At 30.9% G+C, this 15,851-nt stretch overlaps 1 protein-coding gene across 5 annotated transcripts in view; it reads left to right on the forward strand.

The window, feature by feature from the left end:
* LOC146993939 (uncharacterized) overlaps window positions 1-15,510 on the forward strand; it is a 29,917-nt gene extending 14,407 nt beyond the window's left edge. For 2 of the 5 annotated variants that reach the window (XR_015043934.1, XM_085826653.1), the window contains exons 2-3: window positions 13,423-13,460; window positions 15,164-15,510. Coding sequence is in view for 2 of the 5 variants with exons in the window: in XM_085826653.1 (XP_085682779.1) it covers window positions 13,423-13,460; window positions 15,164-15,445 (320 nt within the window). In the remaining 3 variants the exon portion in view is untranslated. The remainder of the gene's footprint in view (window positions 1-13,422; window positions 13,461-15,163) is intronic. The other 3 variants (XR_015043936.1, XM_085826654.1, XR_015043935.1) reach the window with 2 other exon arrangements.
* The last annotated feature ends 341 nt before the right edge of the window (window positions 15,511-15,851 follow it).

Here is a 15,851-nt window from a genome sequence, read left to right on the forward strand (position 1 = left end):
TATTCAAATACCCTAATCTAACCTTACCTTTCCTTTAGATTCTATATTCACATGTTATATCTTTATCTGTTAAGATTTGTTCATAACAGGATTATCAGGCTTCTACCAATCTGGCAGGAGCATACTCAAAACCATGTGATTTATAACAAAATCGATCATGTTGTTCTTGCAAACCTTTATAAATGTTCCAAATTTTCTTAATAATCTTATTGTTTAGAAATGTGTTTATTGTTGTTTTTATATGAACAAAAGCATTTACATATATCAATTTTAAAAATAACTGAAGTGTTCTTTTAATCAGTTTTGCTTTTCTAATGCTGTTTTTAATTATTAACTTTATATCTGAGCCAAAAATTCAAGAATAAGTCTATTAAAAAGGTCTGTGTGATAAGTCTATTAATTAATTACATTGTATGAACTTCAACATCTTTGAATATGAAACACCGAACTAGCACTTTGAATATGAAACATCCTATATGAAAACCGTCCATTCCAATCTAATAGAAGAATAAATTATACTTAAGAATTCACAGTATGAGCTTCTTTGTATTATATTACACAAAGATTAGAAACCAAGTCTCCACATAGGAAATCTTGCACTGATATGATGATCTTGTATTGAAACAGAATTGTAGCAAAATAGATGATATGAATTACATTATGCCAAAGAATTATTTTGTCCTAAATAAATTATAGCATTTAGTTTAACCAAAGACTCACAAAACTAAATTTCAGATTTGTTGTAAAATTGGTGTCATGTTTTCCCCTATGCTATAATAACTCCACACATTATCTACATATCTTTCTTGACTTGATGAAAATATTGTCCTTTCAAAAATTATTGTAACAGATATTTCTTTTTAAGTTACATGATCAACAGAAACTATAGAGATATAGCATATAAGAAACCTTGAAAAATTATTTGTGGAAATTTGGGAGGAACAGATGCTATTTATTGGGTTAGATAATCAACAGTTAAAATTGGTTTATTAAGGATTTCTCAGTGTTATATGAAACCACAGAGAATTTATAAGTAGGTTTTGATATCATGCTTATCCATTATTGGGGCTAATGTACATTGTTATCAGTTTTTGTTAGCCAAAAATGGTCAAAAGTAGAGTAAAAATATTAGGAGTTTGATGATAATCATCAATGTACCATAATGTGTTTGCATAGAAATATAATACCCAACAACCAAAAATAAATTAAACTTATCAAATGAATTTTAGTATGCCATAATGGTTTCATGAGAAAATATAACATACCTCTTAAACAACTACAATCATTATATACAACAGCCATTTCATTGAAAGAAAGGCATGAATTATATTAATCAGATAAAATTTGTTGTAAGAGCTTCACTATCTGGTTATAATTCTTAAGCAAACAAGAAGCCATTTCCAGTACCATAGTATAATTTTCATAAGAACTATCCCATTCCATCGCAGAATATTAAAAGCGTTTTGATAGAAACAAGAAATTTTATGGTAATTTTCCAACCATATTCTAATATTCAGATTGTAGATTTTAAAATTTTATCATTTAAAAAGTATAATTTCATGGAATACAAATTTTCGTACTTTTCCGTTTCGCCAGCGCAAATCTCGCCAAGCAGACTTTATTGGCGACAACACACAGTATACACATAAAAAAAATAGACAAATGTTAGTTCTAAGAATTTTTTATTTTAAAGGTATAAACATTTAAATGACATTTAAAATTTTGTAAAAAAGCCAATAAATTTCCAAAAAGACATTAATTTAAGAATATACTATGCTTTCATGGTAAAACATCCTGATACTCTGGTTCACATCACATGATCCCAAGTGATATCATTTCTCATAAAGTACACTACAAAAATTTAATTCTCTCAGTAATTATGTACATTAATTTCAAGTTAAATCTTAATTTGGAATACAAGTTTAAATGCAAGCATTATTTCAGTTTGTACGATTTCAATAGCTTAATTAGAAATTATGTAAAACCACAGTGCTTTACTTTGCTAGTGCATTCTGATTAGAATTAATGAATTTAACCTTTGACTTTGCCTTTTCTATATTTTTGCCACCGGGTGAGCAGTATGATAGCATCCTAATTTACACAATTACCGCCTGCGGACGCCCCGAGCGGTAATGTCGCTGAACACTCGTAGCTCAATCCGAGGTTCGAATCCCGTGAACTGCTGCTGGTTTTCCCCATGTGTAACTTGTATACGAGCCAGTTTCCCTTATAAAGTCCTCCACATAGGCATCTCTCCCTTAAGGCAAATAGCCCTCGAGTGCTTTGCCGTAATCTAACAAACCAAAACAAACGCCCGCGAATCACCTTAGGGCATAAAATTGAACTATCTGGTAAAAATTCTATGTAATTGTATGCCAGTATTGAAAGGAACAATCAATCTGATAAGAAATGGCTGTGACTTCTTTTGAAAATGAGATGTAAAAGGTTACCAGCAAGGAATATTATTCCATTTTGCATTGGTTGTACCATTACTGGCAACTTTATCGCCTGCGCCGGCAAAACGGAAAAGTACCCAAATTTTTTATTCTTTGTTCTTGGGGAAAACATTGTATTTGTAAAGAAATCCAATGCTTTCTTTCTTATAAGTACATAGACTAAAGAATTCTATTGTAATTCATTATGATAAAAAAAGTATTTCTCAGTGAAATGACGTTTAACTATAAAATATGTAAATTCATTTGTATATGCTGCCTTTGGTCACATTTGTTCCCAAAATGCATTAAAAAAAAAAAGAAAAACCTGCCACTTTTATAAATTGCTGAAACTAGGGGTTGGATAATCAAAGAATACTTAAATATTTAGTATTTGAAATGAGGTTGATTGTGTATGCTTCATATAGCTTTGTCCAAAAACAATATACGATTCGTATGTAACACAAAATAAAGTATATTAAATTACTGTTGGCAATTTGTTTCTTGGTGCATATTTGATAGCTGAGTATACACATGTAATATGAATATGTGCCAGTTTTCAATGGAAAGTACTACACAAGGACATCATCTATACCCTTAGGTAGATAGCCTGAGCGGGCTTTGCCGTAATCAAATAAACCAGAACCATTCTACCTTACACAATTCATTTAACAAATGTGGCAAAATTTGGTACGCTTCTGTTATCAGGACCGAATTCAGAAATGTGTGTATGGATGATTGCATTCACATATGCATGTATATATGTACGTATGGCATGTATGTTTGTGTATAAACACACATATAAAAGTGCATACACACATACATACATTTCCGAATCCAGTCCCGATAATAAAAGAGTACATAAATTTTTCTATATACAGTCAAAAGTCGTTAATCCGGACTCGTCGGGACTTCGGCGATTCCGGATTATCGATTTTTCCGGATTATAGATCATCAGTTTAAATCTCATAAGATGGCATGCAGAAATTCTAAAATTAAAAATATGAAACCGTAATTTATGAAATAAAGAACAATTATGATCTAAAGGGTATCAAAATTTGCAAAAAGAAAAAGCTTAATATTTATTTGTTTACTTTATTAAACATTTCTTTCAATGTAAGTTGTAAGTTGCTTCGTTTTATGTGATAATACTTTCTCTTTAATTCTATAAACAGACATAATTTTTTGTTCAGTTACAAAGTTCCGCTGTTCAAGTCCTGTTAATTGCTGTGCCGAGAATACCGACTAACTTGTCAATCGAAATTTTTTCGTTTTCACTAACCTCTCTGTCACATTCTTCATGTCTTTATCCATTTTTTGCAGCAATTCCACTTTTTGTTTGATGGGCATCGAAACATACTTCGGTGCCCATCAAACAAAACGATCCTTTGGGAGCTCCAGAATCTAAAATTCTATTTGACATAATCGAAAGTTCAAGTTTACTTTTATAGTATTGCTCTTACAGTCAGCAAAAAATAATAAGCCGGATGATCCAATTCGAAAATTAAGGAACAACGCAATCTGCAACATTAACTGAAATAGATAATTAGATAATTTTAGCCTATACGTCCATTATACATAAAATGCGCACGCGAAAGCGTATTCTGCACTTGCGCACACTCATATGCGCAGTCGTAAAAGGTCTTACGCGCACGCGTGAACGCCTCTGCGCATGTGTCAACGTGGCGCATGCGCAGAAAGTTTTTAGTTTTGATGTCCAGATTATAGATCATTCCGAATTATGGGTGTCCGAATTAACGACTTTTGACTGTATAACATTTATGTGTGTATTTTTTTATGAGGAACAATATTTCTGACTTGAATCAGTTGCCGTCAACTAATGTCAAGTGCAAGTGAAAAACAAAAGAATAATTATATAGAATTAAGATGTAATGTATACAGTCAAAAGTCTTTAATCCGGACTCGTCGGGACTTCGGCGATTCCGGATTATCGATTTTTCCGGATTATAGATCATCAGTTTAAATCTGGTAAGATGGCATGCAGAAATTATAAAATTAAAAATATGAAACCGTAATTTATAAAATAATGAGCAATTATGATCTAAAGGGTATCAAAATTTACCAAAAAAGAAGCCTAATATTTATTTGTTTACTTTATTAAACATTTCTTTCAACGCGCGGATGCGTAAAGCATACCTTACGCATAGCCGAAATTAGAAAATTGCAACCAGAAAACTATTTGACTTGTATTCGTGATATTTATAATGAGGAGGAATTTGATTTAAATCATATCAAAGACGGAGTACATCGAAATTAAATACTACATTTAGTAAGGAATTATAAGCCGAATAAAATAAAAACATCTGCCCTGAAGATAACGATAGTGTTGACAAATCAACTTCCAGTTCATTGCGCGCCGCGACGTCGCCCCCCCCCCCCCGCGCAGAGCAGCGTGAAATTGATAAATAGATTTTGGAACGGTTAGATAAACAAAGAATATGCCTTTATCCATTTTTGGTAGCAATTCGTTTTTTGTTTGATGGACATCGAAACATACTTTCGTTTTCTAGATCCTTTGGGAGCTCCAGCATCGGAAATTCTATTTGACATAATCGAAAGTTCAAGCTTACTTTTAGAAAATTGCTCTTACAGTCTGCAAAAAATAATAAGAAGGATCCAATTCGAAGATTAAGAAACAACACAATCATCAACATTAACTGAAATAGATAATTAGATAATTTTAGCTTATACCGTCCGTTATATATTAAACGCGCACGCGAAAACGTAGTCTGCACTTGCGCAGACGCATATGCGCAGTCGTAAATGTCTTGCGCGCACGAGTGAAACGCCTATGTGCATGCGTCAATGCGGCGCATGCGCAGAAAGATTTTAGCTTTGAGGTCCGGATTATAGATTATTCCGGATTATGGGTATCCGAATTAACGACTTTTGACTGTATTTAAAAATTTTTCTTTACTGCAACTGTTCTTTTATTCATAGAACATTATACTTGTATTTTCTTTTATTAAATTAGTAACAGTTAAGACTTGTTCACGTGTGTTTCATGTGGTTCTTTTTTTAGTATTTACTCTGTGACATACTGAATTTCATTTTTATTTGGAAATTGAATAAATTAATTGTGATGGTGTGTGCTGAGAAATGGAATTTTGTGAAGAATATTTAATACTTGCTAATAAAAATAGAATAATTTTAAAGTTTCTATCAACATTTTTAATATTGTCATCAAAATGAGACTTTAAAAATTCTTTTTTTATGGTAAAATGTGAATTACATTAAAAGGGTATCATTTTATTTTAATTCCTTTATGAAAATAGTTAACCTAAAAGACACACAGATCTCATTAACATATGAAAAACATAGCTCAAGTAAGTTTTATAGACATACTGAAAAAAAGAATATTCAAAGATGTTTTAAAGAAAAGAAAGCTGTACACAATACAGTGGCTCCCTAAAGTGTTCGTATTACATATGATTTTCATTGAAATAGGGCTTCATCCATTAATTAAAAGTAAACTTTCTGAATAATTTAATAATAAGATCTATAATCTATTCGTGACAAAATTACATGAAATATATATATTTTTTAATATAGCGAAACTTTATTTTTAAGAAATTAATAATAAAAAAATGGCAAACATTTTTATCTCACAAAAGTCTTCATACACTTCAAAAAAATCTTGACATATTAGTAAATATTTTCATTTTTTGTTAAATTAATATTTAGTAGGATATCCTTTAGCATCCACAACAGTTTTTAAACATCTGGGATTTTTTTTTTTTTTTTTTTTTTTTTTTTTTTTTTTTGTAATTTCTGTATCAATGTTCATCCATCATGACTGTTTTGAGTTTGCTTTTCGTTTTGATGTCGTGTTTCCAAAACCTGTGGACAATTATACGAAGACACCACAGGCCAACATTAAGAGCCGTATGCTTAGGATCGTTATCCTGATTAAAAATAAAGTTGTTTCCAATATCCAAATTTTGGGCTGGTGGTTTTAAATTGTCTCTTAAAATATCTAAATAAAGGGAATGATACATTATGCCCTCAATAAATACCAAATTACCTAGTCCTAATGCTGCCATGCTCCCCCCCACCCCAGACATAGAGGAAAACCTCCACCGCCATGCTTAACTGTTCCAACTAAGTGCTTTAGAATGAAGTTCCTCATTTTTTCTTCTCCTTACAGTTATCCGACCATCGGAACCAAAAATGTTAAATTTGCTTTCGTCAGCAAATAGGACATTATTCCAGTACGTTTCGGGTGTATTTATCATTGATTTTGCGAATGAAAGCCTAAGCTTTCTGTTTTTCTCACTAACAAAATATTTTTTACGGGCAGAAGGCCCATGTAATCCAGCTTCTCTGAGAATTCGTCGAACAGTTTCAGGTTAAATTAAAGTAGAAAACTTTGCATTAAATTCTGTAGAAACTTTTATAGCACTCAAACGTGAGTTTTTCACAAATTTTCTAATAACAAATCTCTCATCACGTTTATTTAACTTTATCGGTCGACCTTTTCTTACCTTGTTTTCAATCTGATTTTCTTCTTTAAAGCGTTTTATCACATACTGCACTGTAGAATGGGATAAATTAACTAATTTAGCTATATTTCGAATTGATTTACCACTACTATGGTGAAAAATTATCAATTTTCGAATATTGTTTGTAATTTCTTTATGACTGTGACCCATTTTTCAATAATAAATAGAATGTTATGAAGTAAACAATAAAAGATTAAAGCAAACGATTTTTTAAATGCCACTACAATTCAAAAATTAAAAAAAAATGGCAAACAATAATTCTAATTTTGATTTATTCAAAAATATTTCAGTGTACAAAGACTTTTATGAGATAAAATGTTTGTCATTTTTTTATTATTAATTTCTTAAAACTAAAGTTTCACTACATTTAAAAAATATTTTATATAATTTTGTTATGAATAGATTATAGATTTTATTATTAAAGTCTCATTCAGAAAGTTTACTTTTAATTAATAGAGCCCTATTTCAATGAAAATCATAAGTGTACAAACACTTTTGGGAACCACTGTAGTTCTATTAGCAACTCGAAATATATATTGTGATATATTCTAAAAGCAAAATTATATAATACATAATGATATAAATTAAATGTATATAACAAATTTAGAAAACTCTATAATGAATAAGGATCATAACTGTATAATAAATGCGAACACACGTTATATCACGGTAAATAACACTGCTGTGAAGAGAAGAATATTTGATTAGAAATTTACATTTTATATATATTTGATAACAAAAAGTTATGAAAACAGGTTATGCAACTTAAGAAACAAGTTATATGAAATGCCCGTTAAGTTACTGCAATATCAGGACACCGTAAATAAGCATATCAACTCCCTCAACTTTCGCAATTGTCTCGTCGGCAATTGACGACCTCCCGCTCCTTTCTTCGTCATGAATTTCAGTACGACCGGCTGTAAACTCTCTACACCACTTGCGAACGTTTTTGACATCCATGCACGACTGTCCATACACTTCTGTAAATAGGCGGTGAATTTCAACTGGTTTAACGCCTTTTGCGTTTGAAAATTGAATAACTGGACGCACTTCGAACTTGGCGGTAACGTTTATCGGGAGCTCCATTTCGAATGGCTGCCAAGCCAAGACTGAGCATCCGAGCGAAGCGCCTGCGTGTTTATGTAGTAGCGGAGAAGGCACCACTCACAACGGTGTTGCCAACAACTGTATTAAAACTTTCTCTACGTCCCCAAAAAATAGGATTTTTGGGATTGCCCTCGTAAGTTTTTCTTTAAAAATTTTAGCAGCGAATGCCAAAACAAATTTATTATCGGTGCAAGGTCGCACAAAGATAAAATTGATTTAGCAAATTTCTGAAAACATTAAAATCAAAAGTATTAAATTACAGCGACATCTATTAAACTATTTTTTTAAGCAATTGCCTCGTAAATTTTAACTTTTATATAAAAACTGAATTAAATTACGAATAAGTGACTAAGCTTGTACAGTATTCATGTTCATGCATTGGAAATAAATTGCACTTAAAAGAAAGAGCTGGAAATATAGTCTGCATGATGCATAAAATATGATCAAATCTATTTGTTAAATATTTGAATTAATGCTTACTTTCAGGGATGTAGCTAGAGAGAGACAGCTTTATATATCACTAGCGGGCAAGCCCGCTACATGAGGGAAGAGATGCTTTCGTGGAGTGCCCACTTTATTGACGTTAGGTCACTTCATTTACATATGCATTCACAAGATATACGCGCATAATTGCTAGTGGGTAAGCCCGCCATTTGAGTGGGCTGAAGCCTGCTTTCGTTGGCCTTTATTCGAAAGTTGGACCGAACTACCTGTGAAGCCCGCTTTCATTCGACGGGATTCGAAATTTGGTGTGAACTACCAGTGTTCAGCAATTTTTTTTTTTCCTAGGCTGTGCCCGCTCTATTCACATATGCATCCACAATTTCTGGACAGTACGTCGGGATTCAAAAGTTGGACCGAACTACCAGTATTCAGCGACTTTATCCGGGCTGCGCCCGCTTTATTGACGTATGCATCCACAAGATACTGCCAACACGTTACACATGTGGAAAATCACGAAAACACCCATGCAGTCAGCCCGCTTGCTGGGATTCAAAAATGGACCAAACTACCAGATTTAGCGCTTTATTCACGTATGCATACAGAAGATAGTGCATAAACGATACACATGTGTAAAATCAAGAAAACACCCATGGAGTCAGCCCGTTCGCTGAAATCAAAAGTTGGACCGAACTACCAGTGTTCATCAGTTTTACACGAATGTGCATCCAGAAGACACTGCATACACGATACACATGCGGATTTTTATATATCATTCTAAAAAATAACTTAAGATTGATTTGCAGCACTTGGTATAAATAAAGATATATTTACCAAAGAATATTATTTCCAGACTTTTCACTGTCGCACTAAATGTAGAAGCTGGACAATTTGAATATTTCATCTAGCCTCTTCATTTAATGATTTAATGTATTTTTACTCCTCCAAAATATTTTAATGACAAATTTATTCATTCATTTACAATGTTTATCAGATAATATCAAATCAATATGTATATCTGGTGTTACCAAAGGTTTTATTATCCTTAGCATTTTTTATATGTACTATAATTTTCTTAGTAAAAGTGCTGTATGCAAACAATTACATACTGGCAATGAAAATTTTGAGATTGTGCTACAGTCAAAAGTCGTTTATCTGGACACCCATAATTCGAAATGATCTATAATCCGGACCTCAAAGCTAAAAACTTTCTGAGCAAGCGCCGCGTTGACACATGCGCATAGGCATTTACGTGTGCACGTAAGACCTCTTATGACTGCGCATTTGCGTGTGCGCAAGCGCAGAATACGTTTTTGCGTGTGCATTTTATGTATAACGGACGGTATAAGCTAAAATTATCTAATTATCTAAATCAGTTAATGTTGATGATTGCGTTGTTCCTTAATTTTCGAATTGGATCATCCGGCTTATTATTTTTTGCAGACTGTAAGAGCAATACTATAAAAGTAAACTTGAACTTTCGATTATGTCAAATAGAATTTTACATTCTGGAGCTCCCAAAGGATCGTTTTGTTTGATGGGCACCGAAGTATGTTTCGATGCCCATCAAACAAAAAGTGGAATTGCTGCAAAAAATGGATAAAGACATGAAGAATGTGACAGAGAGGTTAGTGAAAACGAAAAAATTTCGATTGACAAGTTAGTCGGTATTCTCGGCACAGCAATTAACGGGACTTGAACAGCGGAACTTTGTAACTGAACAAAAAATTATGTCTGTTTATAGAATTAAAGAGAAAGTATTATCACATAAAACGAAGCAACTTACAACTTACATTGAAAGAAATGTTTAATAAAGTAAACAAATAAATATTAAGCTTTTTTTTTTTTTTTTTTAAATTTTGATACCCTTTAGATCATAATTGTTCTTTATTTCATAAATTACGGTTTCATATTTTTAATTTTAGAATTTCTGCATGCCATCTTACGCGATTTAAACTGATGATCTATAGTCCGGAAAAATCGATAATCCGGAATCGCCGAAGTCCCGACGAGTCCGGATTAACGATTTTTGACTGTAGTAAAAAAAAAAAAAAAATTGCTAAATGCTTCTTAGCACTGATGAGGCATCCAATATGCATATATTTTCGATGAGGCTTATAGTTACAGATATCAAGACTGCATAGAATCGACACCAATTCTAGTTATGAACATATAAGCAACACGATAAAATCAAATTTTTATAATGACATAATAATAGGTAAGAGAATTAATGCATATTTTCCCCAGAAATACAACTAAGATAGAATATGTTTGAGATAATAAATATGGTTGCATCTTGAAATAACTATGCAAAATCTTATTTCTTGCAACTAAAAGGCTGTGTATTCATGTATTATCCTTATTCTACTAAATGTTCTACATGTTCTTATTCTACTAAATAAAGGCTTGTTATAAATAAAACAGGAATACATAAACAATCTAATAAATTACTGAACTGATCCAAATCCACTGTCCTTGCCTTTATTTGCTAACCTGTATATCTATATACACATGTCTGTGCACATTGTTTAATTTACTCCAAAGTTATTTAGTTATATGCAATCATATTTTGAATAATGGCTGAGAAATGAAATTACCTAAAAGTCTCTCCCCTATCAATATTTATCACTGAACAAATACTTGGGTGTTTTACATTACAGAACAACAGATTTTCTAAAAAAAAAACATGTGCCCGTTTGATACTTCAAGTGAGAAAAAATACTTTCATCATTAGCTAATTTTCACCACGTAGACATTTTTTTTAAGCTACATTAAAAACTTTTTATTACTAATACTTACTTCAAAACGAACTCTGCTATAAAAGATAAGAAAAAACATTTAGGGGCAAATTCAAGTGCAATGCTCCGATAAATTGCAAATGTTAGCTCGCAAGAGGTGTTCCTGCTATCATCTGCTAAAATCGAATTCAAGTGCAGTGCTTTAGCGCTCTGGTAACTGATGACGTCAAAATTGCAATGGGGAGCTGGTTTGCTCTCGTGCCAGGAGAGCTTGTCTGATAAACTACATCAATATCCAATGAGACTGCGTGTCGATGTAAACAAAAAACATTAGTTCCCATGATTCCTCTGAGCTTATGGTCAAGTGTTTACTGCGTTGTAGTGTGGTGTAACGAAGTGTTCCAGTTCTGAAAATGAAGGAAATATACAGACATGTAATGTCATGTGTAACACTTTATTTACTTTATCCTATAGAAAATTCCCTCCAAAGTAATCTAGAGCAACAGGTGTGTGTAAAATATATTTTACTTTTCAGACAAAAATCCTTGCTTTTTTAAATATAAACCACTATTTTTTCCCATTTTCAAATTACAGCATTTGGTTTTAATTCTTCTAATAGTAAGTTTACTTTAGATTTCAAATTTGTGTTATATTTTTATTGTTCAATGCAAATGCATGATTCTTCAGTGACAGTAGTCATGTTTACCATATGAAAATTAACTAGTTCTTGAATTATATAGTAATTAATAAGCCCATCTATGTATAAGCAGATAAGCCTGCTGAACACCGCTATCCCAGTCTCTCTTTAAATCCAGGTGAAAAAGTTGGCTGCATGAGTGTTTTCTTCATTTTTTCAATGTATAGCATGAATACTAAGTTTTCCTTAGTCTTCCATGCAGGCATTCCTTCCCTTAGACATTCATTGTGTCATGAAACAGTTAAGAGCAATTTTAAGATTTATATTGTACATCGTTGGGAAAATATAAAAATGAAATTAAAGGTATTTCAGTGTAATACAATAAATAAAAATTATATGAAACCCTAAATTGTAGTAAGTGCTAATTCTAATGTAATATATACATCCAGAGTAAAGGTTAATTTATAAATTATGCTTTGTGTTCTGCTCATTATATTGTGCATTTATAGTGCACTTTCTGATTCTTAAGTGAAAGTTTGAACCCATTCTCGTTTGATATCAGTTATGTTCAGATTTATTTATTTCATAAAATTTCAAAAACAATTTTTTGCTATTAAAAGCTACAAGTGCAGAAACAAAAGCTTAATTTCTTTACTGTAACTGTGTCATGCTTCTCTGCTGATAATGAAAGTTGTCTTTTAATAAGATTTCTTTCATTGCATATATTAATTATATCTTTTACCATACATGTTACCATCTTTCATTGTGCATTCTTCAATATTTTTTTGGTACTTACGTATTAACACAAACACCTGGATCAGTTTGGTGGTCTTTATAAATGAAAAGAGAAAAATACTTATCAGGAGAAGTATGTTGTTTTTGCAGCTTGCTTTTAGCGTAACCAAACTATCAATATTTATCTAAGTTGGCAAAACGTTATCAACATATCAAAGGAAAAAACATTTAACAAATTTTAAAATACTAATTTGAATTATTAAATAAAAATTATATGATAGTTTAAAAAAAATACATTTTCCACAAATTTTTTGTCTAATTTTTTAGCACTGTTCTTCACTGCTTGTGCCAAGTGATCAATTTTCATTAAAAAAAAAAAAAAATCAGAGAATTACATAAACTTGATACTGCATGCCTTGTCTATGTACCAAATTCATCTCATAGTTGTTTCCATTAGAAATTTTTGTACTAAAATATTCTATTCCTGCAGAACTTTTAACACAGCTTCTTCTTTTGATGGTAAGCTCCACAAGCAGTATTTTAAATCTGAAATAATCTAAAACAACTATTCGTATCTAAAAACCATTGAAACTTGAAATACAACATAAGGAACACATATGAAAATGGTGACATTGCTTGAATGAAAAATTGTCATGAGCATGTTACCTAAAAAATTTTGATGCATAATCATTGCCAGAATTTGGCACATTTTTGAAAATTTGGTAACTTTTATTAAGGTGGTTTCAATAATATGCAAATATCTTTTATTCTTATGATTGCTTCATAGTATACTTTTTCCCTTTTCCTAGAGTGCAGCACAATACCACAAGTTTTCCACCCAAATGCGGTATGCATTTCAAGTTTTTATACATTTATATAAATTTTAAGAGACTAAAATATTGACAAAAACTGCATTAAGTTTTCAACTCTTGTTTTGTTTTTCATTAAAAATTTGCTACCATTATGTATAATTCATTTTTTTAATGTAAATGTTTTTAAGTATTTGTAGGATAAAGGCAAATTACACTTATTCATTCTTTCTTTGATATAATACATGTAGTTCTTTACCTGAAATCAATGTTTGTCAAATTATTGTGCATAAATTAGAAGTATGCATGTTTCTCTTAAGTCAGTTATGTTTCAGGAACTATCTTTAATGAATTGTATTGAAAATTGTGGACGAGGTGTTAGGTGTACAGGAACATGGTATATTATAAATATGTATAGTATCTCATAGTATATAAACTCTAACTTTGATTATGCAGTATGCTTTGTATATTATTTCTGAAAGCATGTATATTTCAATCAAGATTGTTGAGGTTAATTGTGCTTCTTTTATGCTATCTCTGAAAGCATGCATATTTCAATCAAGATTGTTGAGTAAACATTTCTTACTTTATGCTATCTCTGAAAGCATGTATATTTCAGTCAAGATTGTTAAGTAAATTGTGCTTATTTTATGCTTTTTTCGTTTTTACATTAGAAAATTCCACACCTTTATCACGAGGAAATCTGCAATGGCATTTAGGAATGACAAGTTTGTATCTATTACATAAAATCTAATGTTTTCTGGATTCTTCTTTTCTGTTCCTCCCAACAGAAAAACTTTAATGGTATAAATCAGAAGTTTTCAACCTTTTGACTACCATCTAAGCAAAAACTGAAAAACATTAATACCACCACTAATTTTACAATGATTATTTTTCAATTCCTCAATAGAAATATTAAAAACATATATATATATTGCCATTTGCACACTTTTTGTATTAAATGTGTACACATAAGAAAACTATTAGATTAAAAACTGATGATTACTTAATTATCAAAATTAAATTAATTATTCACTTGATTATCAAAATTTCAGTTATAATACCTTAATATTTAATTTCTTTATGTCTGCTCTTATTTCATTTAATGGTAAATTAGGATCCACTTTTTATTTTGGTGAGTATTTATATTTCAAATTTAACATGGAAAAAATCATTTTTCACACAAACAGGTTGTACGAAAAGACAAAACAAATTTGATAGCTTTATTTGAAATGCCTTTAAATTCTTTTTTTCGGTTCAGCCAAAAGTTAACAAGTGTGTCATTTTCCAAATCTTCGAGTCAATTTCGATCAAAGGAAATTTCTATTAACTATTATTTTCTTTATGAGATTTTTGAATGTAATAGTTAAAAATACTTTGTTTCTTTGCGTACCACCGGCTGAGAACCGCTGGTATAAATTAATTATAACAGATGTAAATTAATATTTCTCATACCAAAGAGTTATTTCAATTCTTTTATTGTAAACATTATATACAGAGTATGTCTTTTATTAAGAACAAGATTTTAAGAATTTAAAATATAATTAAATCCTCTTGATCTATAAACAGTCTTAAAAATTATAAAGGGAAAGAAATTGAAAGTTAAAGAAATCAATATTATGAATTGTTCCTTTTTAGAGAAGTTTCATTGTTTAATTAATTATAAAAAGTGTTTTACATTATGAAATATAAAAATTAAGAATATTTGAATTTGAATAAATATTTTAAAATTTTCCCTCAGATAGAAGCTCAACTATTCGAAGCAGGAGACCGAAGAGAAAAAAGGAAGAGAGATGATATTACAGCTGCAGAAAAGGAAATAATTGAAACGCAGAAGAATATATTAATGTACTGTGTGAAATATGTGACTTGTATAAGCAATCAGTTGCAAATTCATCAGTCTGCTATCATAGAAAATCAAAATATAATTATTAATTTATTTAAAAAAATAACTCATGAATTTCAAATATTACAGTGTTTTCATTCTTGTATGTATATCTGCAGTGTGGGATTCATATTTTAATTGTAAAATTTACTACTTTCTTAATTTTATAAAATTTTGTGATTATAAAAATTATTTAAAAGAAATTCACAGATCCATTATATGACATAAACATAATAATAATTCTAATACCACTATTATAAGTCTTGTGAAAATATTTATGCAGTTTACACAGCAATTATCATTTTCCTGGAGGAAAATGGTCGCTTTGCATGCGTCGCTTTGACGCATGCGCGTAAGACCTTTACGGCTGGGAATATGCTTGTGCGCGTGCGCAAAATACGTTTACGAGTGCGCGTTTAATGTATAAAGGACGGTATAAGGTAAGCTAAAATTATCTAATAATCTATTTCAGTTAATGTTGCAGATTGCGTTGTTCCTTAATCTTCGAATTTGATCCGGCTTATTATTTTTTGCAAACTGTTAG

Source organism: Stegodyphus dumicola, chromosome 11 (assembly GCF_044657685.1).
Source record: "Stegodyphus dumicola isolate Sdum_Otavi_A_Nest chromosome 11, ASM4465768v1".
NCBI lineage: Eukaryota > Metazoa > Arthropoda > Arachnida > Araneae > Eresidae > Stegodyphus > Stegodyphus dumicola.